The sequence below is a fragment of the Homalodisca vitripennis genome, chromosome 2 (genome assembly GCF_021130785.1).
Source record: "Homalodisca vitripennis isolate AUS2020 chromosome 2, UT_GWSS_2.1, whole genome shotgun sequence".
In the NCBI taxonomy this organism is placed as follows: domain Eukaryota; kingdom Metazoa; phylum Arthropoda; class Insecta; order Hemiptera; family Cicadellidae; genus Homalodisca; species Homalodisca vitripennis.
This window is the reverse complement of record NC_060208.1, coordinates 202,311,308-202,338,212: the sequence shown is the minus strand read 5'-3', so window position 1 is coordinate 202,338,212 and position 26,905 is coordinate 202,311,308. Positions and strand designations below refer to the sequence as shown.

General features: G+C 34.2%; 2 protein-coding genes across 2 annotated transcripts in view; one reads left to right on the top strand and one right to left on the bottom strand.

The window, feature by feature from the left end:
• The window catches only part of LOC124355278 (pikachurin), a 417,704-nt gene that overhangs the window by 183,747 nt on the left and 207,052 nt on the right, over positions 1 to 26,905 (bottom strand). The window lies entirely within an intron of this gene.
• Positions 54 to 26,296, top strand: LOC124355279 (fatty acyl-CoA reductase wat-like). The gene is made up of 9 exons (XM_046806337.1): positions 54 to 125; positions 5,259 to 5,655; positions 6,719 to 6,967; positions 12,360 to 12,505; positions 12,613 to 12,722; positions 14,629 to 14,821; positions 16,247 to 16,489; positions 21,417 to 21,674; positions 25,958 to 26,296. Exons 2-9 carry the CDS (start codon positions 5,260 to 5,262, stop codon positions 26,046 to 26,048), a joined length of 1,686 nt encoding a protein of 561 aa, XP_046662293.1. The 5' UTR covers positions 54 to 125; position 5,259; the 3' UTR covers positions 26,049 to 26,296.

The following is a 26,905-nucleotide window of genomic DNA, read 5'->3' as shown; positions in this document are numbered from 1 at the left end:
GCGGAATACAGGTCAATGTATTAGCATTGACGAAATGTGTGACATTCAGATTACCATAAGTTCTTTATTTGGTAATTTTGTTCACTAGCACAGTGTTTCTCTGTCAGGCAACAGACTGCCTGCAAGTGAGTAACGAATCTTTGTTTTTTACACTAAATGTAACAGTACTTATAGTTTTAAAATTTCTTAAATTAATTTAAGTAATTTACAGAAATAAGAGTTGAATATTTAGGTAACTCGAGGAAAAATAAACGGAATGTGAAATTATGAGTTATTGTGCAAATTATGTACTCAATAAATACTGAATTGGAAAACTTTTGGATATCAAAATAAAACGTACATATAAGGTAATCTCAAAAATCAAGAAATAATAATTCCCATATCCAATGGATCTTGCACGATTCAAGTTCAATGATTAAAAGATCCACAGCTCCATCTACGTCAATTCACATTGGCGTCTCTACTCTGTAATAGATGTGACATGTTCGTTCGTTCTCTTTTCGACCACAAACATCGAACAATTCTGATAGGATATACAACTTGTCATATTTACAAAATCTGATATATTGTGATTTATGTTATACAACAAAACTAGACGTAGTCTCACATTTATTCACCGACAAAATTATACTTCAAAATCTGCGCGTAAATGTGGTATACTGTTCCGACTTGGCGTAGAAATGTGAAATCCTCAGATTTTTAAAGAAATGCAACGATAAATTTGAATAACAGACTGTACAGTAAAATTGCGGCAATATAGTGAGCACTATTACTGTCGTAATTTATAGCAAACTAATTTTAGTACTAAGGGAACACTAATCAGATAGGTAACACGTTTCAAGATGGCGAAGATGTGCATTTGTACAAAATATTTGTCTTGCATATTTCTCAAAGTAAATAAAAAGTAACGTTTTTTATAAAACTGTGAAGAAATCTCAAGCCATTTTAATTCTTAATTATTTTCGATGCCTCTTAAAGTTCCAAGATGGCAACCGTGTAAATTTTTTATAAGCGCACGAGAACATTGTATGTTTGCATATGAACTTGCTGACAAATCATTTCGGCTTGAAGTAACTAAGTCAGGTCTGTGATTGTATTAACAAGTTTATATGCTGAAATCAATTTTCGTCTATTGTGGTTTCTAAATGTTTGAAAGTGTAACATGCAAACACTGAGGACACCCTATTGTCAGTGATGTTCAAATTATTAACTTATATTGCACAGCCAACAAATATTCCTTAATTTCCACTTTCATTATCCATAAGCACGGCGCCCACTGCGACTGGCCCGGCCCGATTTTTTAAGATTTCAATACACAGGAAATCAAATGGCCCGAAAATTTCGATATTCTGGGTCGCAAGGATAATTCAATAGGTCTAGTCTACTACGGGGGATTACTGTTGGAGTTGGTTAGGTTTGTTCTCTAAGAGTTAAAGATTCTTACCAGCCTAGACTTAAGGGAATGCCACCCCTTGCCTGCTTTGTAAATGTAAATGTTGGAAAATAAATATTTATTTATTCATTTGTCTGGAAAGACTGGTTCAGAGCTGGATTCTCCTTTTCTTCCTAGAAGGGCACATGACTTGAGATTGGTGCATTAACTTTTCCTCAAGAATCTCGACAGGAGATCCAACCTTACCCATCCAAAATATCCTGTCCTTTCGGAAGCAGCGCAAATGTTCTTATAGGGATCGGTGCAATTTTCTAATCTTGTCCTAAGTGAACAAAAAAAGTTTTGTTCAATAGATGAATGGAAATTTACTTTTTCATATCAGCAATGTATTAAACTAAGTAAACGGCGTACTAAGTACCTTCATTTCAAATTTAAATTTCCTTTCAAGACTCATTATTTATGAAAACAAGGTCAAAGTATGCCACACTACGTGTCGTAACAGGTTTCGCTGCTGTGATCTTAAATATTCTAATCTATAGCTGGCTAACTTCACTGCGTAGATTAACTGCGGACTGATAGACAGTCAGACGATCAAAACAAAATACAAGTTGACACGAAAATGACAGATCGTATAACTTATTCTTGCAAAACTTTTTTCATTCAAAATTTGAAGAGTACATATGAATTCTTTCTCTACATACCTTGCCTTCACGATACATTGAGAATTTTGTTCATATGTGTAACAAGGGTTTATATTAGTGTTTAAATAATTACATTTACCCACCAAATCATAAAATTATAGATTTGTTGGGATATTTAGGCTACACTTGTTAATATGTCAAGTACTTGTATTTCTTATTTGTGTATTGAGAAATATTATTATTTCTTATTGTTATAAAATATTAGTGTTATATGTTATAACTAACATCGAAGAGAATAGCATCTCCTCTGAAATACTTTCCACTGCCTTGTCGAACCACGAGGCCTAGTTGTCATCCATCGAATACGATAATGAGTCAATCAACTGCAGGATTGGTGAGACCAAGTTTAGGAATTACTCCTCAGCAAATATTGCTGAGTTCTTGACCTCCTACAACATGTGGATTGGTCACTTGTGGTCTTTTCTAAAAGTGGTGATGATATCGATACAAAATTTTCTTTGTTCATGGACATTTTTCTTAATAGCTATAGCTTAACATTTCCTTTAAAAAACAAAGAGGAGTGCGTAGGTTTAGACCGAGGTGGCTGACTCGAGATGTTGTCATTGAGAAGGAACGGCTGAAGGATTTGTATGTGCTTCAGCGGGATTTTCCGTTGCCTCTGTATCAGAGGATATACAAAGATAAGAAAAGAGACTAGAGAAATCTAATTTTATTTTAAAAGAATTTAGCGGCGAGATCTCATATTGAAAACAGAAACAACACTGGTAGAGCCGTTTAGAAGATTGTTGCTGATTATTCAGGTCGGAATAAGAGTAATAAAAGTATCGAAGGGTTTGAATGGAATGGTTTGGTTGTTTCTGAACCAGATCGTATAACTTATAGGTTCAATGAACATTTTATAAATGTATGCAATGATGTGAACACCCAGGGTACAATGTTATCTGTGCCTTCTCTCTGGAATTCCATGTACTTCTAGTATTTCTTTCGCCCCAGCCTCTCCCTCTGAGGTTATGAGTGTAATCGCAGGCCTAAAAGCTAGTTCCGCTATTGATGTATTTGAAATTTCCCCATCAGTCGTCAGGATGGTTTCTGATCCGCTCTCTTATCCTTTAGCACTTCTTTTCAATAAATTAATCTCCCAAGGTATATTTCCCTCAAATTAAAAATATGCCAAAGCTTTCCCAATCTTTAAAAAAAGGTGATAGATCTTCGGTTACAGAGTAATGACCAATTTCAATACTTCCTACACTGAGAAAAACATTTTAGCGTTTAATTCAAAATAGGTTTACTGAATTTTTCCAGGAAAACCTTTCACAATCACTTACTCAATTCTATTTTCTTAAAAACAGTTCAACCACTCATGCAATCAATAAATTTATAAGGGCTGCACTCTCATCTCTTGATGCAGGCAGAAGTACTGCTGGCTTTTTTGTGATCTTGCCCGTGCTTTTGATACTGCCAATCATCAGCGTCTTTTGCAGAAGATGGAGCTTCATGGTGTCAGAGGTATGCCTCTTCGGTTGTTTCGTTCTTATCCTTCAGGTCGTTCTCAATGTGTTGAAATTTCCAACAAAATCGGTAAGGATAAATATAGCTATTTTCCTGTAACAGTAGGTCTTCCCGAAGGTTCTATACTTGGCCCTCTTGTATTTTTTGTGTACGTAAATGACCTGAACAAATCGATCAAGGGCCACTTAATTCAATACGCTGACGATACGAGTGTCATTATCCAAGCGGAATCACCTAACACCCTCGCAACCGATCTGTCTTTAACTTTAAAAAGTTTCAGTTCATGATTTTCTTTGAATGTTTTATTTTTAAACACCGAAAAAACCAGAATCATAAATTTCAGACCCAAAAGTAATAGGAGTGGTAAGACGGTCTTTGTGAATATTAACTATGTTCAGGAATCCACATCTGTGTGTTTTTAGGACTTCACGTGGACTCTAATTTGGATTGGTCAAAACATAATAATCATGTACGTCACAAAGTACCTGTATATATTCATTGAGATATTTGCCCACATTTGTACGTAGTAAGACGCGTAGGTTGGTTTATTTTGGATGTTTTGTTCCAATTCTGACGTATGGGCTGATCTTGTTGGGAACGGTCCCAGTTAACTCTGTCGGGAGAGTTTTTAAATTGCAAAAATAGCTGTTAGAGTGATGTGTGGCCTAGGTAGTCGTGACAGTTGTCGGGCAGTGTTCAGTAATGACAACTTTTTGACTTTGTTTTTACTGTTTATATTTCATGTCTCAATGTATACATTCAAAAACCTGCAATATTTCCCTACATATAATCATCTATATTCCACTAGAAACACTCATAATTCCGCACCACCACAGCAATATTTTTAAAAGATCCATGTCATACGTTGGTCGCAAAATTTTCAATGCTCTGCCGCATGGGATGAATACTTCTTCAACTGAGGCATCCTTTAAAAAGAATTTAAAACGGTACTTGTTAAAACATGCGTTTTACTCTGTAGACGAGCTGTTGGACGGAGCTCCTTAGCCTGGGCCATTAAAGGATGCGTGATGTCTATCACTTTTAGTTTCAATGACAATTTTTGTATAATATTAATTAATATTTTAGGTCATAGTCTTTATAACACATACTAATACTACTATATATATATATATATATATATATATATATATATATATATATATATATATAAAATACACAGTGCTGATATTATATAGTAAAAACTATTTAATGATTATGTTCTATGCATGTATACTCGTAAGTCTTTGAACGATAAATAGTGTGATTTGATTTGATTGTGTTTGCTTACAAATTTATTTATTATACTATTTTCTCGTGGTTTCACAATGTGAATGCTCAGCCTAATCCATGGAGCTTTATGCAAAATTTCAAGTCTATAGGCCATCTCGTTTTCGAGTTATCGTGTTAAGCGTCAGAAGTTAAATTTTTCCAGCCCCACGAATCATAGGTTTCGCTAAAGTTCACCTAATTAAAACTATTCAGAGAGTTATAATTACAGTTTTTATGTTTTAAAAGTTCAACTTGGTGACTCAAATTTCTCCTGATCTTCGTGGATTATTACGCTTCAAGTTTTCTTTTTTAGGTTAGGAACAAATTTAGTGAAATAATATTACACATTAAGTTGCTACAAACCGTAATTAATTAAATATATATGGATAAATAATATAACTGAAACTGACGTTATTTTGTTGTAGCATGGTGGCTAAAAACAAGGAACCCTTGAACCTGGCAGATTATTTAACAGACTATTTGAGCCTTCAAATAAATGCAACTGCACCGACAAGAAGCATCTTTCCACTGACGCCTGAAGACCCGTATTTGAAATTGCGTTCCCAAGATCCCATGGTTATACTCGGAGAACGGAGCTTCGGATCTCCAAAGGAGATAAGTGAGGACACCATCGGGACACCTATCCAGGAGTTTTACCGGGGAGTGGATGTGTTTATTACGGGTGCTACGGGATTCATCGGCAAGATACTAACTGAAAAGTTAATCAGGTCAATCCCACACCTCGGTCACATTTATCTCTTGATACGAAGTAAGCGCGAGAAAACTTCTGAGGAAAGGTTTAGTGAACTGTTACAAGATAAGGTATGTATATTATTATTTCCTTTTTAGAGGTACAGCCCTAGCTTATTATCCTTGATAGGAAAGTAATATTTTCTTGTAACAGTGAGAAATATTTTTATTTTATTTATCGAGTGAGTATTCATAAATTAAGATCGCTATAAATAAGATCCATTTTGGGATATTTCATCAAATCAACTTTAGTAATATTTTCTTGTAACAGTGAGAAATATTTTAATTTTATTTATCGAGTGAGTATTCATAAATGAAGATCGCTATAAATAAGATCCATTTTGGGATATTTCATCAAATCAACTTTAGGCTATTGTTAAAAATCAATAATACATTATTAAAAGAAACTGATAGTAATCTAAAAATATACAGATATTGTTGCTTTCTGAGATTTTGCCATCACAAAACCCTATATTTTTTTGAACAATATGAAACAACCTGGCTTGAACTATATTAAGACAAATACACCCGCACCTTACAAAAACAGAAAAAGGTACAGCAAATACTATGTTTATACTAAGTGACTCACTGAAAACGTGTTGTGTCTTCCACGGAACGTTGATTTCAGTTTGTAAATTTTGAACTGTAGTTTTTTTAGTAAATTGTTTGTGGGTTAAAAAGTGCTGTAATGACTGTTGCAGTTACAAATGGTGATTTAATAACTTCATGTACTGCACCTAGATTTTTGTTGGACTTTAAAAGGTTACTTAACTCTGACTTTCATAATGAATAATAATGTGTAGTAATTGTGCCAATGGAGTTGAGCGCTCTGAGTTGAAAGAGTGCATTATGGCGCAGTGGTAACACTGCATACACCACTTCCTCTACTATAGCTCTGTTTTATACTGGTAACTCAAAGGTTTATACAGTTACTTCAAGAAAATTAATGTCGCGTAGAATTTTCTCATAGGTAATTCGAACCATAGTCAAGCACTATTTAATAAATAATGGGATTTCGAAAGCTGTTTTATACGAAAGAAAGAGCTTCATCATTTTGTATAATTGTACGGGTTTTAGCAAGTTTTATCGATTTATTAATATTCAAATAAAATTTTTACATAAAACATATTTCCAGGTTTTCTCCAGGATGAAAGCAGAGGTACCCCATTACCTGAGTAAAATAAAAGTGGTGTCCGGAGATATAATGGAACCCGGTCTGGGCCTAAGCAAGAAGGACCGCCAGCTTCTGCTAGAGCGGGTAAGCGTGGTGTTCCATGGTGCGGCCAAAGTCTCCTTCACTGAGCCTCTCAGAAACGCCATCACTTCTATCGTCTTGGGCAGTCAGAGGGTCCTCGAACTAGCGAAGGAGATGAAGCACCTCAAAGTAAGCTTACTACCTCTTGGTGTAATATTATTAAACAAACTGTTGACTGTATACACATCCATCATCTTATGTAAATATATAAAAGGCTGTTTATAAGCACTGAATTGAACTCTCTTGTCCTCATATGGCAGGAGCCAGACATTTTCACGTGCTTCGCTGTGAGGGCCGCACACAAAACTACACACAAAATCGTATACAGCACGAATAATATACCTGTGCAATATAACTTTGGCACTATTCGAATACCGAAACCTTTCTAATAATGATGTGCAGGTCGTGAAGTGAGGAAACTGGAAAGTTGAATAACATGAGGGTAATAGTTAATGAAGTTCATTTCCGTGCGGTCTTATACCACAGACCTATTGGTATTTTAGAAAACATCAAGGTGAACATAAACTGCAATATCAAAACTACTGTCTGAATAACAACGTGAGGAAATTACTGAACTGTTTTAAGACGGCTAATACAAACAGACTTATGTAACAGCTGAAGATAGAGACACGATAGTCTCCGCGCTGCATGCGTATTAAGTGTTTTATAATTTTCTTTCTTAACGTCTCTAAGTTTATACTTCTTTATCGAAACAAGGTTTGAACTATAGTAGACCAGCTGTGATCAGCGGCACAAGTTTACAATGCCGCTATACTTCATTTGCGACTTTCCAATAGTTACGCAGTGAATCGTATTGTTGCTTTTAAACCTCCCAGCTAATGAGTAATCTATAAACTCATCTGGTACTTTGTACACCCAATAGACGGTAAAGAACCAAACAAAAACAAATATTACATATAAAACTAGACATTAAGCTCTTCTCATGTTTATCTTATCTGAAACACTTGTGTCTTATAAGTTGTGTGGTCTGTGTGGTCTCGGCGTTAAATATTAGCCTGACACGCAATAACTTTATACTCAACTATAACTTACTTTCTTCTCAAACCTCTTAAAAATCATTTTTAGGGTAAAATAATGAAATATTTCGGTATTTATTTATTTAATGTTTTTTAATCAAAGACCTACATGGCTTAAAATTTTCATGATAAATGTAGAATTAGTAACTTGAATATTAATATAAACGATGTTATAACCACCAAAAAATGACAAAAAATCATTTCTCCTTGACCATTTCCTTAAAATTTGGGAAAAAGGACTACCTATTCTTTCACTATTTTCATAAAATTGTCTCTGTGCTATTAAAAATTCCTTTAGCTACCTAAAGAAGGATGTTGCAAGTTGAGTGCCACCCAACCGCAACAGTACGGAAGCGCCGGCATCTCAATTTTGTCCTCATAGCTGTGTAAGCAGTAATCAAGTTCTTTTTATGTAGTTCTTTCTGGATTTTATGCTTTTAAAAAAAATTTAAGACACAATTTTTGATGAGATAAAGTTCAACTTTATCTACCCATCCAAAGAGAAGCAGCAACGACATCAGAATAACATCTCCATATATTCTTTATTTAAATCTTGTTTTTTTTACCCATTATTGTTATAACAAGAAGTAGGCCACTTGGCATTCGATGGTCTATCTCTATCATTTCTATCTTTATTGTAAGCAAAGATGTTATATTATTTAACTATCCGGTTCTGACGCAATTTTCAACATCGAAGTACGTATACAACTTAAGTAAAAGCACTTGCTATGAAAAAGTCCTATGACATTTTTTAAACGTATGTATGCATACATAAGGTTTATATATGTCTTAGGTATTTCCTACGAAAAATTAAAACATTAAATTTTATTTATTTGACTGTTTTAAAGCAACTATAACGGTCCATACGTAATAGTATTTGATATAAAGAATCTTTCGATTTTATCATATATTATATATACATAATCAGAAAAAAACGTATAACGTAAATAATGAGATTTTATTATATGGCGATTAATTTACGAAATTATACGTATCAAGTCCGCCGCACAAAGCCGGTCTCATTTCCCTCGTGATTGATACTGTGGATATATAAATAATTACTCGCACTCACTCTATATTGCTATTAATGTATGCGTTGTTTCTATATTATGTATATTTCTTCTAGCGTGCAACAGCCAACAGATAATATACATGTAAACCATTTACTGGCAAAGCCCGGATTCCCTCGTGATTCATACTGTGGATATATAAATAATTACTCGCACTCACTCTATATTGCTACGCTATTAATGTATGCGTTGTTTCTATATTATGTATATTTCTTCTAGCGTGCAAAAGCCAACATATCATACGCTGAAACTTTCACTTTGTCAACAAATTTAATGTGATATACATTCAATATAATAATTTTCAGTTTCGTCTCCTAACAAACTTGCAGTTACCCGCGGCTCGACGCGCAACTTTGTAGGTTTTGCACCTGTATGAACACTTCTGATTCAAGTTAATTATATTTCTGACCCCAGTGTTGACTTCTTCCCACGATCAAAAAACTACGTTAAAAAGTGAATATTTATTGTATTAAGTCATTGTAATTTACTCCGATCTTAGTATTTTGTTCCATAGATATCTGATTTTGCCTCTTTCCCGATCAAGAAAATATATATACGTACACAACTCTGAAAAGCCTACTTCTGGCAAAAGCAACTAATTTAGCTAATCAATAAACTGTAATGTAAAGTAAAGTTAAACTACCGTACATTGTCTCTTATATCTGCACTGCTAGCAGTTACCCGCTGTTTTACACGCGGTTTAGTAAGCATTGCACCTGTATGACTACTGCTGGTTCAAGTTAATTAATTTTCAATGCCAATGTTGAGTTTGACATCTTTCCATAACTAAAAAATACATAAAAAGTGTATATTTATAGCCACTGTAATTCACTTTTTTTCTTAGTATGTTTTTTCTATACTTGATTTTGTGATATTTCACCACTAAGAAAATATATACAACAGATCAGAGAAGCCTAATTCCTAAGCCTAATTATAGCAATCAGCATTTAAATTTATAGTAAACTTTAAATATTAAAATTTGTGTTTTAGATCTAATACTCAATATATGACAACAATTTATGGTTACCAGAGCATTAAAAATGACAACACGCGTTTGTTTCTTTATTATCTGAAAAATATGATTCATATTTTAGAACATTTTGAGGTGTAATTGGTACATTAGTTCTAAAACACATTCCAGCAAACTTTTACGTATCATAGTTTTTGCCGACTACTTCAGAGGTACTCTTTGGTGTAAAAATCTGACCATCTTATGTTTTTGGACATTTCCTACGTAAATGAGTAGCCTACGTAATGGCATAAATCTAAAACGGCATGAAAAATAATGGTTATTTCTTAGAAAATGTACTCACTGTAAATGTAAACAAATTGAAATTAATAAATAATGTTTACACAGAACAGTTTATTATATAAGACATGGTCTTTGAATTAATATTCCACAACTTTAGAGACCAAGATGGGATTTTTCACTAATTTAAAGACCAGTGTGGCGTATTCCAGAGGGATTTTCGAAATAATAACAGACCATCCCAGGGGCCTTAAGAATGTTCCTTCGGTACAATCGCTTGAATGTTATACGCGTGAAAACAAAACAAACGAATAAAGACACTTTGGCATTTATAATATTATTAGGCTTAGGATTATACAAATTCTGAAATCTGAAACATTTATTAAACCGATTCAGGTCATATTTGGTTTTAAAACTGTAGTTTAAAACTCCACACTGTGAGATATAATTTATGAACAGTTGATATCAATGTTCTTATCATAGACTTCTTACTCCAATAATGAAATTGCTATACTACTCGTATGGTTACCGGAATAATAAGGAAAACCTTGAAAAAACAATGCGGGTATTTAAAAAATTTTACTATTTATTATGTATTATAGTAGACTTTAAGTATCATCTTATAACTAATGATGATAGTTAAAAAAAAACTAATTTTAAATCAACCATGTTGCTATTTTAGAATTCAATGAGATTGATTAGGACCCTTGAAATTTACGAGATTATAATCCCCCATTAATATCTCCATTGCTGACGACGATACGCTACATATACTATTACGCTAGTTTTCAAATAGTATTTTTAAATTTTTTTACTGGGTTACCAAAAATCTTAGTTAGGCCAACGGTCGATTTTATTTTGTATGAAACATTTCTGTATTAACTTAACGATAAAAGAGGTTTTATGCACTACAAATTGGGTCTTAACGGACCATACAAATATTCAACATTTTCTTGAAATGTATTTTTCTGTAAGCGTAGTTTAGGCCTACACTGTCCTCGATAGTTTTAAACGGAATTTTGTTTTCCAAAAAGTGAGAAAATATGGTTTCTGACTTAGAACGTACATAAATTTGAACATAAATTTCATTAATTCATTATCAAACGATACCACCGATAACAATCATAATTTTACTGATCGTTTTATATTTGTTTGACATACATAGTGCACCTCTATAAGATTCGAAAAAACGTTGTTCAGTTTGCTTCAGGTTTTTTACCAGCATTAACGTGGTATAATTGTCATTTCGTATATTTGAATAGTTAATATTATTATGTTAGACACTTTTGCGATTTGATTAGATTATAATAGTTTAATGTGGTTGGTTAAATTTGGCAGAAAATCAAACAGTATATAATATGTACTCTAATTCTTATCCTTGAAGTGTACACATAAAATAATTCATTAGAAGATATCAAGTACATTTGAAGCCATTTCTGATTTCAAGTACAAATATTGGTATTATTAATCATACCAATATGCTTAACCAAATGAAAGTCAAATTCATAGGAACACGCGTTACTCTCTAACTGTTAACATTCAAAAAGTAATTATTTAAATTTTATGTTATAAATAGGCCTGAAGGTATTTAGTATTACCATGTAACTTAAAAGTTTTTTACTGTCAGTAAGAGATCATAGATTATTTGGTCAATGTGTAAGGAATTTTGTTATTAGTTTTACGTGGTAATATTAGGTGAATTAAATTATTTTACAGTACTACCCGATTAAAAATCAAATTTGTCACCTTAAAACGCCTTGCGTTTTCCACAATTCCGAATTTTTATTCCATTCGACTAATAGGCAATTTTGGCTTCCGAGGGATTTATTTTATTATTAGGTCAATGTACAAGATTGTACACCAAAGAACTAAAGTATTATTTGAGCATAGGGGCTCTGTTTTCCATCTATCAACCATGCTGAAATATAAATTCCCCAAATATACGAGAACGGACCATCATTATTAAATAACTTTTTTCTCTACTTCCTCCTAATTTTTAATAAAATTCGCATAAGCTACAAGATATTAGAAACTTTATTTTCCTGCATTTATACTAATCTTTAAATTTCTTTACATAAAACGCTAAAAAGGATTTACAATGTAAGGAAAATGGTATTCCGAAGATTATCAGGAAAGAAAGAATTTCCAAAACAATTTTGTTCCAGGCATACATCCACGTTTCCACCGCATTCAGCCAATGTGTAAAAAGGGTGGTAGAGGAGACAGTTCCTATGATGAGTATCGACTACAAGAAAATCATCAATTACATTGAATCGAAAACTGACGATGAACTCCTAAAACACACTCCAAGGTAAATCATCGACCATACTTCTCTCTAAAAATACTTGTACCACCTATTTCATCATTTTTCGATGTATATTGTGTAATATTTTGTATACAATAATGGTGTCTGTCCAGATTGCTCCAAGGGTGGGTAAACACATACGTGTTCAGCAAAGCCATGTGTGAAAGTATGATTCAGGAAGAATACGGATCACTGCCAATCTGCGTTTTTCGCCCTTCTATAGGTATGTCGTATGATTTTCGGCCAGCATCTAGTTAACTATGTAATAATATAGCAGTTACTAAACACATACGTGTTTAGCAAAGCCATGTGTGAAAGTATGATTCAGGAAGAATACGGATCACTGAAAATCTGCGTTTTTCGCCCTTCTATAGGTATGTCGGATGATTTTCGGCCAGCATCTAGTTAACTATGTAATAATATAGCAGTTACTAAACACATACGTGTTCAGCAAAGCCATGTGTGAAAGAATGATTCAGGAAGAATACGGATCACTGAAAATCTGCGTTTTTCGCCCTTCTATAGGTATGTCGCATGATGTTCGGCCAGCATCTAGTTAACTATGACATAATATAGCAGTTACTAAACACATACGTGTTCAGCAAAGCCATGTGTGAAAGAATGATTCAGGAAGAATACGGATCACTGAAAATCTGCGTTTTTCGCCCTTCTATAGGTATGTCGCATGATGTTCGGCCAGCATCTAGTTAACTATGACATAATATAGCAGTTACTAAACACATACGTGTTCAGCAAAGCCATGTGTGAAAGAATGATTCAGGAAGAATACGGATCACTGAAAATCTGCGTTTTTCGCCCTTCTATAGGTATGTCGCATGATGTTCGGCCAGCATCTAGTTAACTATGACATAATATAGCAGTAATGAGATATTGTTCATTAAAACAGATTCTTATGACGCCTTTAGTCATTGATCCTTATGATTTCAACTCGACAAAACCGTAGAATTGCATTTTTTATTTACCAACTAAAACACGCAACAATTGAAAAGACGCTGTCAATTCAGTTGGCACTACACTAATGGTGATCTCAACTGACATATTTCGCTGTATATATACATATTACTAACGCAAGCACATCACAGCCTTTATTATGTAATTTTTTTAAATATATCTGTGGTAGACTGCAAATCCTTTTGGAAGGAAATTCTAAATGTTTCTTAAACAAAACTAATTAAGTTTATATATGTCTATGAAATAATACATTTGATATAAATGTTTAATTTTTGACAATCACCACATTATTTCCTTAAATATGATGTATTATACGAAACATAGGTCAATAAAAGCGTTGTGGAATTTTAAGAAGTAAATTTTTAAGAAGTAAATGTAACTAATTACAAAGCAATAAAATATTTATTATTGAAGTAATAGGTGACATTCAGCCCAAAAGTTGTCATGTTCTTCTTACAGCACTGAGCACGTACAAGGAGCCTGTGCGAGGATACATACAGGTAGATAACCTGTATGGGCCCGTGGGTCTCTGGTGGGCTCTGGACATGGGATCATCCACTGCTCCTTAATGTAACTAATTACAAAGCAATACGCCCACATGTTGCCATGTTCTTCTTACAGTATTGAGCACGTACAAGGAGCCTGTGCGGGTTCGTGGGTCTGCTGGTGGGCTCTGGACATGGGATCATCCACTGCTCCTTAATGTAACTAATTACAAAGCAATACGCCCACATGTTGCCATGTTCTTCTTACAGTATTGAGCACGTACAAGGAGCCTGTGCGGGTTCGTGGGTCTGCTGGTGGGCTCTGGACATGGGATCATCCACTGCTCCTTAATGTAACTAATTACAAAGCAATACGCCCACATGTTGCCATGTTCTTCTTACAGTATTGAGCACGTACAAGGAGCCTGTGTGGGTTCGTGGGTCTGCTGGTGGGCTCTGGACATGGGATCATCCACTGCTCCTTAATGTAACTAATTACAAAGCAATACGCCTACAAGTTTCTATGTTCTTCTTACAGTATTGAGCACGTACAAGGAGCCTGTGCGGGTTCGTGGGTCTGCTGGTGGGCTCTGGACATGGGATCATCCACTGATCCCTAATGTAACTAATTACAAAGCAATACGCCCACAAGTTGCCTTGTTCTACTTACAGTACTGAGCACATACAAGGAGCCTGTGCGAGGATACATAGATAACCTGTATGGACCCGTGGGTCTGCTGGTGGGCACTGGACATGGTATTATCCACTGCTCCTTAATGTCCATGGAGAATAATATGGAATCGGTGCCGGTCGATTACGCCGTCAACTGCATGATAGCCACCGCCTGGAGAACTTCCATGAACAGGTTTTTTTTACCTACGCAACGTTTATTACTACGAAAATCTAGTATAGAACATCTACCATGTTCGCTCATTCAGATTGAAGGTAGCTCAGTGTATAAAAATACTATTAGTTTAAAATGTTATAATCTGGAACACATTATAAAATGAAAAGTGTAAAATACTTTTGTTATTTACATGTTTGTATGCATAACAACCACATGGAGTGTAACTCCTTACCTTTTAATGTAACACTTTTGGCTCAATCAAAGACTTTCTGTATTCAACTCCTTAGCTCCACATTGGTCCCATATTAGCAGCAAAATGAAATATTTCCAGACCACTGTTATCATCCTCTACAATTAGTAATTAATTTGCTAATAAGACAAAATTTTGAAACAAAGTTTTCTTTACAAAAATTTGTTACGATATTGGTAAAGTATATTATGCTATATTTTGAAAAAGTATCCATAGCCCAAAAAGCTGTTCTGAGAGCAATGGTTGGTAAAAACTTTAGAGAGAGCTGCCGACCACTATTTTAAAAATCTAAAATACTCACACTACCAGGTTTATATAATTTTGAATTGTTGAACTTAGTCCATAAAAATCCAAACACCTTTGACTAATATAAAATCTACATAATCATAATACTAGACACAAAACTCTTCTTGCCTTTCCAATCTATAAAACTTCTTTATTTGAAAAAATTCCACTGTTAATTCCACTGAAAATGGGAATTCTGTTATATAATTATTTGCCTTTATCACTAAAAGAGCTTAAAAATCATAATTTTCAAAATAGTATTAAAAACCTCCTCATAGAAAAGGCTTATTCCAGTGTAAATTAAATGCAGAAAGATTTCTCAAATAATATAACTAATCAATTTTAAAATTCCACCCCATACAATTATTTATTATTACACCATATTATTACTTCAATCTATGAAAATTAAGGATGTTTTGTTATTCTGTATAGACATAATACTATATAGACAATTCATGCAGTACATACTGAAACGCTTGTAGTTTAGTTGTTATACTTTAAAAGACTTGATTACTTATGTAATTATTTAAATGTCAGTGTGCAATAAATACTTTGAATTTGAATTAATTATGTTGAAATTAACTCACCAATCCTATACAGCTATTTTAAATTCAAGACTGCAACGAATTAAATTTATATTTTTGGTAAACCCGAGCCCATCATGGTCCCTTAATCTTGTTATATAATGCTTATAGGTATCATAAACTTTTAATACGTAGCTTGATGTAATTTTCCTAATAGATTAAATTTTGTAGGGTCTGTTATTCAATAAATCATTTGTAATCTGTTTTGACAATAATAAATACACATTTTTAATTACGTATAATATTTTTAATATGACGTAATTATAATATGACGTTTTATAATAATTACGTAGTGCTAATATAAAAATATGTTTATATTTCCAGGAACTCAACTTTAACCAGTGTGTACAACTTTACAACGACACCGATAAAACCAATACTGTGGAAGCATCTGGTCGAGTTCGCTCTGCACGACAGAGATCTCTGGCCATTCAGCCGAGCAATCTGGTACTCGTCCTTCATCCCCACAGACAGTCCCCTTGTACACGAGATTCTGTACTGGATCCTCCAGAGAATACCTGGAATATTCCTCGACAAAGTTATCCAGTTGGCGGGAGGTGAACCCATGTAATATCCATGTACATAATCTGCTGGTAACTCATACCTCTGATTTTATTAGTTACACAGGAGATAAGTTATGCATATGTATGAGATGTGCTGAGGTTCGAAGATCAGTCCAGTTAGTTACGAGAATCAATGCTAGGGCTGCACTACAAGATTATAGCGTGTGCACGTTCGGTCTCCTTCCTTGATATTCGCATGATTTCAAACATAACCACCGCTCTGTTTATTAATAGTTAAGGAAGTGTGGTGCCGACGAGTGACAGTCTGGGCACGCCCCAAGTGCCGAGTGACAGTCTGGGCACGCCCCAAGTGCCGAGTGACAGTCTGGGCACGCCCCAAGTGCCGAGTGTCACCCTACTGATGACAGTCCTAGCGCTCACAGTTGTCTTACTCAATACATAGCATTGGATGAGTTATCTCCTTTGTGACTAGTACAGTCAAAGGTTATACTTTTGTAAATAATTTTTACAGCTTTTCAAAATTAATTACTTCCCGTCATAAATTCCCAATTCTGTAGCGTGGCTACTCATGTGACGACGTTAACACTTCATCTTCATGCTTTCGAACAACATGCTAATTCTCCAGGTGTCTTTTTGTTTAAAAAGAGCACACATGAACACAGGAATAATAGAAATAAATAAACACAACGTACTTTTAAAACGGATAGGCTTATGATACTGCAATGGAAACAAGAGCCGCACAAGGTCAATATTAATGACAGCGTTAAACACTGATAAACAGCTGATTGTGGGTCAAGTGGTCTCGATTGGTGCTGGAGAAGAGTGTCCAGTAAACTATTCTAATTGTACTTTAGTTTTTCACGGAGAATATTTATTCTTCTTCGTGTCTTCATTTTGAAATGCACTCATTATAAATGTCAAACTTCTCCAAAGTATTAGGTGTATTTCCTTTACGGCGTGTATGCAGTACATCCAGATCAACGTTAAAACCGTCCATGTCATGACAATTAATTATCGACTAGGTGTTGAGCGAAGCTCGAGTCTGGATCGGTGTACTTTATACCGGATTTGGAAAGTACGCTACGGCCTGTCTGCCCTCAGGACAGTCTGCACATGTTGTTCTGTAGCTGACGCGCTTAAAGTATTTTAGGATAGTCAATTGTGGCTTCGATTGTTAGTGGTGAAATCCAAAAACATACCATGCTTTTCTTAACTTTTTTCAAACCATTTTAGATTCTATGATTATATTCTATAACTAATGTATTGTTTCTTTTTATTATACAGGGTGTACATAACCCAGTACTTCAGATATAACCACACATGCTACTTCATACCACTCATATTCACATAAAACCGCTGCAGTACAATAAAGTAGGTCTATGGTGCACCGATTGTTAAATGTCTTGCTCAGTCTTGATCATTAGAACTATCGCCATTAAACATATATAGCTACGGCTAACGGTTTCAAAAGTAAAGTGATTGACGGAATATTATCTATTAAGCATACAAACCTATTAAAATTTTCTATGTAAAAAACCACATACAGGGTGTACATAAAGTCCTGCACAGGTATAATATTTTCTGAACGATAACAGATAAATAAACAAGATTTTGTACATCAACACTACACCTAAAAATCTAATTTTTGAAGGAACTATCAGTTTTCTGTAATATCATGGGGACGTCCCGCAAGGAGTCAGAAGGAAATCTTAAATAGGAGCATAGGTTAATATGCACATCATTTTAATTAAAGGGCTTATCTAGCAGAGTTTAATGCCGCAAACTATAGGCTTTACAAACTAACAGTGTTAAAATTTTAAAGCATGGTCTCTAAATAGTGGCCAATTTTTTTCATTATACTTAGTTGTATTGTTATACTTTGATAATTGTGTTATTATTCAGATTGATGCCATTCATAACCACACAGAACTTTAAAATTGGGTTCGTTTTAAAACGAAACCAACACTTATTTATTATTATCAAAGTTAGCTCTTATTATATAATTTTTTTTAGGGAGAGGAAGGAAAATGCATTTATGCACACAGGTGGCCAGCCTGTAGTGTGGGACTCTCACAATGTGGTAAACTACCCACTAAAAACCTCCTCTATACTTCAGGATCCCAACCCGGAAACTGTTTGTCACATTACTTCAGGTTAGGTCTGAATTTGACCTAAGCCCTCAGGGCTCGCGCCTATCCAGCCATCAGAAAGTCAAAGGTCTAAACCGCATTTAGGTCTAGATCAATCTTTTTAGCGCGGAGAATACCCTGGACAAAATGAGACACACAGTTCCAGTTGTTCTGACCCTCTAGCATCACTTGGCAGACAGAGTCCACCGAAAAAACACCCAGAGTGCGTGTTGCCTCAAGGCGGGCCTTTCCCAATGTGGGCAGCGGAAGAATGTATGCTCCGCATCATCGGGAACACCCGGGCAATAAATGCAGTCCGGTGAACCGGTCTTTCGCATCAAGAAAAGGTAGGACTGAAAATATCCATGACCGGTGAGAAACTGGGTGAGGTAATAGTCCACCTCACCATGTCGCCGTTTCACCCAAAGCTGGACCATCGGTATCAGCCGTGCTGTCCAACGTCCTTTTATTATTTAAATATAAATTTATTATATAAATTGACTTATACAAGGATCAAGGATAGTAAAGGAGTCATTATTAGGGATCCGAAAGGACGTTTCTAACTTGTTCAATGATTTCTTCATTTAATGTGTCGAATGCAAGTTCATCTTCCATATCGTTGTCTCTTCTTCAACAACAATCATGTGCAGGGGTGTCTTCATTTTTTCTTTTCACCTGTTTCTGAAGTGGAAGTATCTGACATCATCAGATCTATAAAAGCAAAGGCTTCTTCTGGCTTCGACAATATATCATCGAAGCTTCTTAAATCATGTACGGAGTATTTTGTTAGGCCACTTGCTCATTTGATAAATTTTTCGTTTGAAAATGGCCTGTTTCCTGACATTTTAAAGTTGTCTATAGTGAAGCCGTTACATAAAAGGGGACTGGTTGAGGAACTTGATAATTTCAGGCCTATTTCGATTGGATCGACATTTTCTAAGGTGTTTGAGAAGGCAGTTTTGATAAGGTTAACGGCTTTCCTGGAGAGTAATAAAGTTATGTTTGACAAACAGTTTGGCTTTGTCAAGGGAGGCTCACTGTGAAGGCAATGTTTGCTCTCTTGGATAAACGTTGTTAAAGCTCTTGATGAAGGACAGTTTTCTACTGGTATCTTTTTTGATTTGAGAAAAGCATTTGACATGGTTTCGCATGAACTTCTTTTGCAAAAGCTTGACAGAGTGGGTGTGCGTGGCTTGGCAAATCAATGGCTGTCATCTTTCTTGAGTCAGCGTAGACAAGTTGTGGAAATTCCATACGTTGACGTAAATACTAGGAAAAGATGCTTTTCTGACGAGCAGATTGTCAAGACGGGTGTGCCACAGGGCTCCATACTTGGACCCTTCCTCTTTATTTTGTATGTGAATGACCTTCAGCAGTTGTGTTTCGAGGGGCTTGTTGTGTTTGTTTGCTGACGACACATCACTTGTAATTGATGAGTCTTGTCGTTTCAATATGGAGATAAATACGTTTGTTCAGTGTAATTCAATAGTCCAGTGGGTTTCAGAGTAATGGTTTGGCCGTGAATACTGATAAAACTACATTGCTAGATTTTTCAATTTCATCAAGACGCAATGACTCTTTGAGTGTTTGGGTTGGCGATACAGAGGTTTGTTCTGAGCAAATTGTCAAGTTTTTAGGCCTATATTGTCGATAGGAATCTTAGCTTCTCCTTTCATGTAAATCATGTCGCACGTTAAAGTCTGTGCTGGTATTTTTGTTCTTCGTAGACTTTCATCTTTCACGGGCACCGATGTGCTTCTAACTTCATATTTTGCATTAGTTTATCCCTACCTTTCATACGCTGTTGAAATTTGGGGTTTTGAAAAATTGCAGAACAAACCATGTCTTTCTTTTGCAGAAGAAAGCGGTGAGAGCTATTGCTGGTATCCGTCAATCAGAATCCTGCAAATCACACTTTAAGAACTTCAATCTGCTTACTTTTCCAAGTATATATATTTACCACACATTGGTCTTTTTTAAGCAAAACCAGGGCATTTTCGAGTCACTAATTCCGCAGTCCGGACACTGTCTCAGGAATAGCAACAAATTAAATATTCCCCCCATGCAACCTCTTTTTTTCAAAACATCACTGTTTTTATAATGCCGTAATTTTTTATAATTCTCTTTCCTGTGGACCTAAAGAATGTAAATGATATAATGGTCTTTAAGAGAACACTGAAGGCTTTTTTAATAGAAAAATTGTTTCTACACCCTCAGTGATTTTATTGGAAATAAATAGTCTGTATGATGTAAAATTAATTAGTTTTAATAATTGATTAATTATAATATATAAATATTAATAATTGATTAATAATAATTTTATAGATACAAAACTGTACATGTGTTTTTTTTTTAATATTTATGACGCAATCCAATGCATGTTACATGTCTGATGGAAATAAAGGATATTTGATTTGATTTGATTTGATTTGATACATAAACGCAATATATTCAGCACCGTAGCTGAAATTAGTTATTTTAAGATTTATCCATTTATAACACTGATTCTTATTGTTTAGCTATTTTAAATAAAAGTACGTGTGTGTTTATAAAATAACAATTTACTAAAGATGATGACGTGTTCCAAGGAATCCTAATCTTTTCTTATCCATTTAACTCACTATCTTCTAATTTTAAATTTGTTTTCCTATCTATTGGGAATGTTTTAAATGTTAAACATATTTTGTATTTCTCTACTGTCATCGTCTTGTGTTCTCTTTAATGTACAAATTACTCTCAATTAAAATAAACATTAGTATTCATATAACTGTTCAGCGATAGCAAAACTACAAAAGTCTCTGTTTTAAGATGTAATTAGCATTGATCAACTGTTTCTGACAGACTGGGTAAGATATACGGAAGGATTTACAATTTGACTGAGCACACGGGATACTACGCCAGAAGAAACTGGGAGTTCAAAAATGACAACGTGATGTCTCTGTGGCGGGACCTGACTCCGGAGGACAAACAGCTGTTCAACTTCGACCTCAGAGATGTGGACATGAGAGAACATTTATTGGTGGGGAAGCTGGGAATCAGGTATTACTACCTGAAGGAGGAAATGGAGAACATACCAGCTTGCATTCGGAGAAATAACTAGTAAGTTTCACAATCGTGTTTGTATGTATCATTTGGGTTGTGACTCTTTATGTGTTTAACTTAGATTCAAAGAGGCTTTAAGCATGGTATCTCAATTGCCTATGAATAACATGGAAGTTTTGAATTTTCTCTTCATGGTTGCAGAATAATTTTAAAGTAGAAAGTAGAAACCTCTTACCAAAAAGCCTTTTTTATTCCATCAGGTTGTATATGAGCAAACATCCACACATATAAACACGAAGAAGTCTCCTTAGTATTAAAGTACTTTAATATTTCGGAATTTTCTGTTATCAAAGATTATTAAAATTATATAAAAGAACTAACCAAATAAAACACCAAACAAATATAAATACAAAAAAACCTTAAACATATGTTATTTTTGAACATTTGAATAAAACCCAAGAGTTATAAATATTTATGAACAAAGAGAAAAAAATAATAATAACTAATGAATGGATTATATTACACTGTTTTATTAATTATTGTGAAGTCAATATTTGTATTTTATAGTTTATAATGTTTCTATTAATATGTTAAAATACAATTCTACAACAACAAATACATAACTTTTGTTGAAACCCAATGCTACTTTAGATTTTAATATTAATAAATGTACCTGTTGTTTTTAATTTTCTAAATAAATTTTCTTTCAATCTTCAGCCACTTTTCAAATACCTTTGAGTGAATAACATTTTTCTAAATTTTGTTGATGGACTTCGTCCATATTCATCCTGAAACATGACATGTACTGTGTAACTAAAAGTCCTCCAAAACAAAGTGGAATGCATACATACACCAGACACGTAGGAAATTATATACCTCCTATTCACAAACAGCCATATTCAACAGAAAACGTGACCTGTATACTGTGTAACTAAAAGTCCTCCAAAAAAAAGTTAAATGCATTAATACACCAGACACGTAGGGAATTATATACTTCCAATTCATAAACAGCCATATTCAACAGAAAACGTGACCTGTATACTGTGTAACTAAAAGTCCTCCAAAACAAAGTTAAATGCATGAATACACCAGACACGTAGGGAATTATATACCTCCTATTCACAAACAGCCATATTCAACAGAAAACGTGACCTGTATACTGTGTAACTAAAAGTCCTCCAAAACAAAGTGAAATGCATAAATACATCAGACAAGTAGGGAATTATATACCTCCTATTCACAAACAGCCATATTCAACAGAAAACGTGACCTGTATACTGTGTAACTAAAAGTCCTCCAAAACAAAGTGAAATGCATGAATACACCAGACACGTAGGGAATTATATACTTCCAATTCATAAACAGCCATATTCAACAGAAAACTGTGTAACTAAAAGTCCTCCAAAACAAAGTGAAATGCATAAATACACCAGACAAGTAGGGAATTATATACCTCCTATTCACAAACAGCCATATTCAACAGAAAACGTGACCTGTATACTGTGTAACTAAAAGTCCTCCAAAACAAAGTGAAATGCATAAATACATCAGACACGTAGGGAATTATATACCTCCTATTCACAAACAGCCATATTCAACAGAAAACGTGACCTGTATACTGTGTAACTAAAAGTCCTCCAAAACAAAGTGAAATGCATGAATACACCAGACACGTAGGGAATTATATACCTCCTATTCACAAACAGCCATATTCAACAGAAAACGTGACCTGTATACTGTGTAACTAAAAGTCCTCCAAAACAAAGTGAAATGCATGAATACATCAGACACGTAGGGAATTATATACCTCCTATTCACAAACAGCCATATTCAACAGAAAACGTGACCTGTATACTGTGTAACTAAAAGTCCTCCAAAACAAAGTTAAATGCATGAATACACCAGACACGTAGGGAATTATATACTTCTAATTCATAAACAGCCATATTCAACAGAAAACTGTGTAACTAAAAGTCCTCCAAAACAAAGTGAAATGCATAAATACACCAGACAAGTAGGGAATTATATACCTCCTATTCACAAACAGCCATATTCAACAGAAAACGTGACCTGTATACTGTGTAACTAAAAGTCCTCCAAAACAAAGTGAAATGCATAAATACATCAGACACGTAGGGAATTATATACCTCCTATTCACAAACAGCCATATTCAACAGAAAACGTGACCTGTATACTGTGTAACTAAAAGTCCTCCAAAACAAAGTGAAATGCATGAATACACCAGACACGTAGGGAATTATATACCTCCTATTCACAAACAGCCATATTCAACAGAAAACGTGACCTGTATACTGTGTAACTAAAAGTCCTCCAAAACAAAGTGAAATGCATGAATACATCAGACACGTAGGGAATTATATACCTCCTATTCACAAACAGCCATATTCAACAGAAAACGTGACCTGTATACTGTGTAACTAAAAGTCCTCCAAAACAAAGTGAAATGCATGAATACACCAGACACGTAGGGAATTATATACCTCCAGTTCACAAAAAGCCATATTCAACAGAAAACCATTATACGCAGGAGTAAAGAAGCTTAACAACCTGTCAAATGACTTGAAATCAATAAATCCTTTCTCCATGAAGAAGACTTTTATTTTTTATTTTTAAAGTTGCTATAACACAAAGCTTTCTTCAGCATACATGAATTCTTTTCTTAATGGGACTATGAAAAACAATAAAATCTTTTTAGTCTACAAAATTTTTAGATTTTAGTTTAGATGTAGATCGTTTGTTGTGTTATATAGTAAAAAAGGGTTACTAATAAAATAAGTGATTTGGATTTTTAGCATAGATATGATAGGTTCGCAGCAAAATTCGAGGTTAATTTAATTAATGATTGCCCAAGCGTTAGCGAAGCCTCATTCCAGGGGCAATAAATTTAATTTCTGTTTTTCTGCATGTTCGCACGATTTCTTAAGAACAAACTAATCTATAGACTGGAAATTTTTACTTCATTTTTTATAAGGAGCATTGAGTTAGATAACGGTATGTCACTGGGATTTGGGCAGTGATTAAGCAAAACTTTTTACATTTGTCTTCAACAAGTTAATCCCATAAAAAAATTTGGTAAAAAATTAGTACAATCATATGACGCAGCAATAGGCTTAATATATGGGTTTCATCTGTAATGCTAATTCTGCTTCAAGCTTGATTTTATGATGGATAAGGATGTTTTCCATGATAGTATATGTCCACTCAGTAGGTTGCCACTATTTCTCCTTTACCTGCCGGAGGATATAAAACTGTATTTTACGATAGATAAGGATGTTTTCCATGATAGTATATGTCCACTCAGTAGGTTGCCACTATTTCTCCTTTACCTGCCGGAGGATATAAAACTGTATTTTATGATAGATAAGGATGTTTTCCATGATAGTATATGTCCACTCAGTAGGTTGCCACTATTTCTCCTTTACCTGCCGGAGGATATAAAACTGTATTTTATGATAGATAAGAATGTTTTCCATGATAGTATATGTCCACTCAGTAGGTTGCCACTATTTTTCCTTTACCTGCCGGAGGATATAAAACTGTATTTTATGATAGATAAGGATGTTTTCCATGATAGTATATGTCCACTCAGTAGGTTGCCACTATTTCTCCTTTACCTGCCGGAGGATATAAAACTGTATTTTATGATAGATAAGAATGTTTTCCATGATAGTATATGTCCACTCAGTAGGTTGCCACTATTTCTCCTTTACCTGCCGGAGGATATAAAACTGTATTTTATGATAGATAAGAATGTTTTCCATGATAGTATATGTCCACTCAGTAGGTTGCCACTATTTCTCCTTTACCTGCCGGAGGATATAAAACTGTATTTTATGATAGATAAGAATGTTTTCCATGATAGTATATGTCCACTCAGTAGGTTGCCACTATTTCTCCTTTACCTGCCGGAGGATATAAAACTGTATTTTACGATAGATAAGAATGTTTTCCATGATAGTATATGTCCACTCAGTAGGTTGCCACTATTTCTCCTTTAACTACCGGAGGATATACATGTAAAACAATATTTTATGTATAACTTATTTTCTCTCTACCCGCAGGATATCTCAAGAAAGACGTGAGATAAAGACTTATTATTGTACATGAAGCCTCGGCAAAGCCTGTTACGCGGAATTTACAATTTAAACTTAAAAAAAGAGAAATAACTGTAATTGTATATTTTCTTGACAAATTATTGTTTAAATCAGGCTTTTGAATGAAATACAAAATATATTTCTAGATTGAATTCCAGGTAACCACGCTGAAAGTCTAGTTTATCTATGTTGAAATTCATGTAGACTGGGTGTCTCTGTTTCAGCCTACGGTGGCTCCACAGGACCACAAAAGCAGCCTTCGGTTTGGTGGTTCTAAAACTGCTGGTGGTCACCGCCAGAGCTCTTCCTTTTTAAGGTTTTATTACCAATAAAGCATTTTTGGACACCACATTATATTTTTTCTACGGAAAATAGATTTTGAAATATTATAATGATATTCATCTATGTAGTATATCGGTATTGTTTACTCTGTTACATTCCTGTTACATTTTTTACACAAAATTAACATATCCTATAACATTAAAATGCTGAAGAGCTATTCATGTTCTTTATTAGATGGTTTCCTGCCTACTGTTTCAATGAGTAAAACATATACAAAATCATACGTGTTTTTATCAAATCATTATTTCCAAACATTTTAGGTTATAACACTATAATTATGCATGAATAACCAATAAATGCACGAATATTTTAGAAATGCCTTTTGTGTCCACTCTAATGTAAAAGTGTACAGGTACTATAAGAATTAATTTGTCATTCGATTTAAAAAACAATGCACCACAGTGTTTCTTTTAGGAGTTATCTTTTGACAGTTTAATATTTTATTTTGCTTTTCGAAAAATTTTACATCTAAATTTTGATCTAGCCTAAATATTAAACTTTACTACGAATCATGTAACAATAGAAAAACAAATATATTTACAACGAATTTAGTAGCAAATAAGAGAAATAAACAGCTTTATTATACTTCTGTATCGTTCTGTGCTTTTTGAATTTTTCTCAAATACTGACTTTTAAAATTATGACGCTGTGTAAGCCGTCATAAATAAATAAGCTGATTCCTAGTATTAAATGTGATAGTGAAATTTGGCTGTATGTCAGATATTGAGTTGGAGAATTAATTTTATAACCAATCAGCTGATGATAAGTTGGTGGTTAGTGTATTGATGAGATAACCATTGCTGTTTTACATGTGTTTTATTTTCTTTATA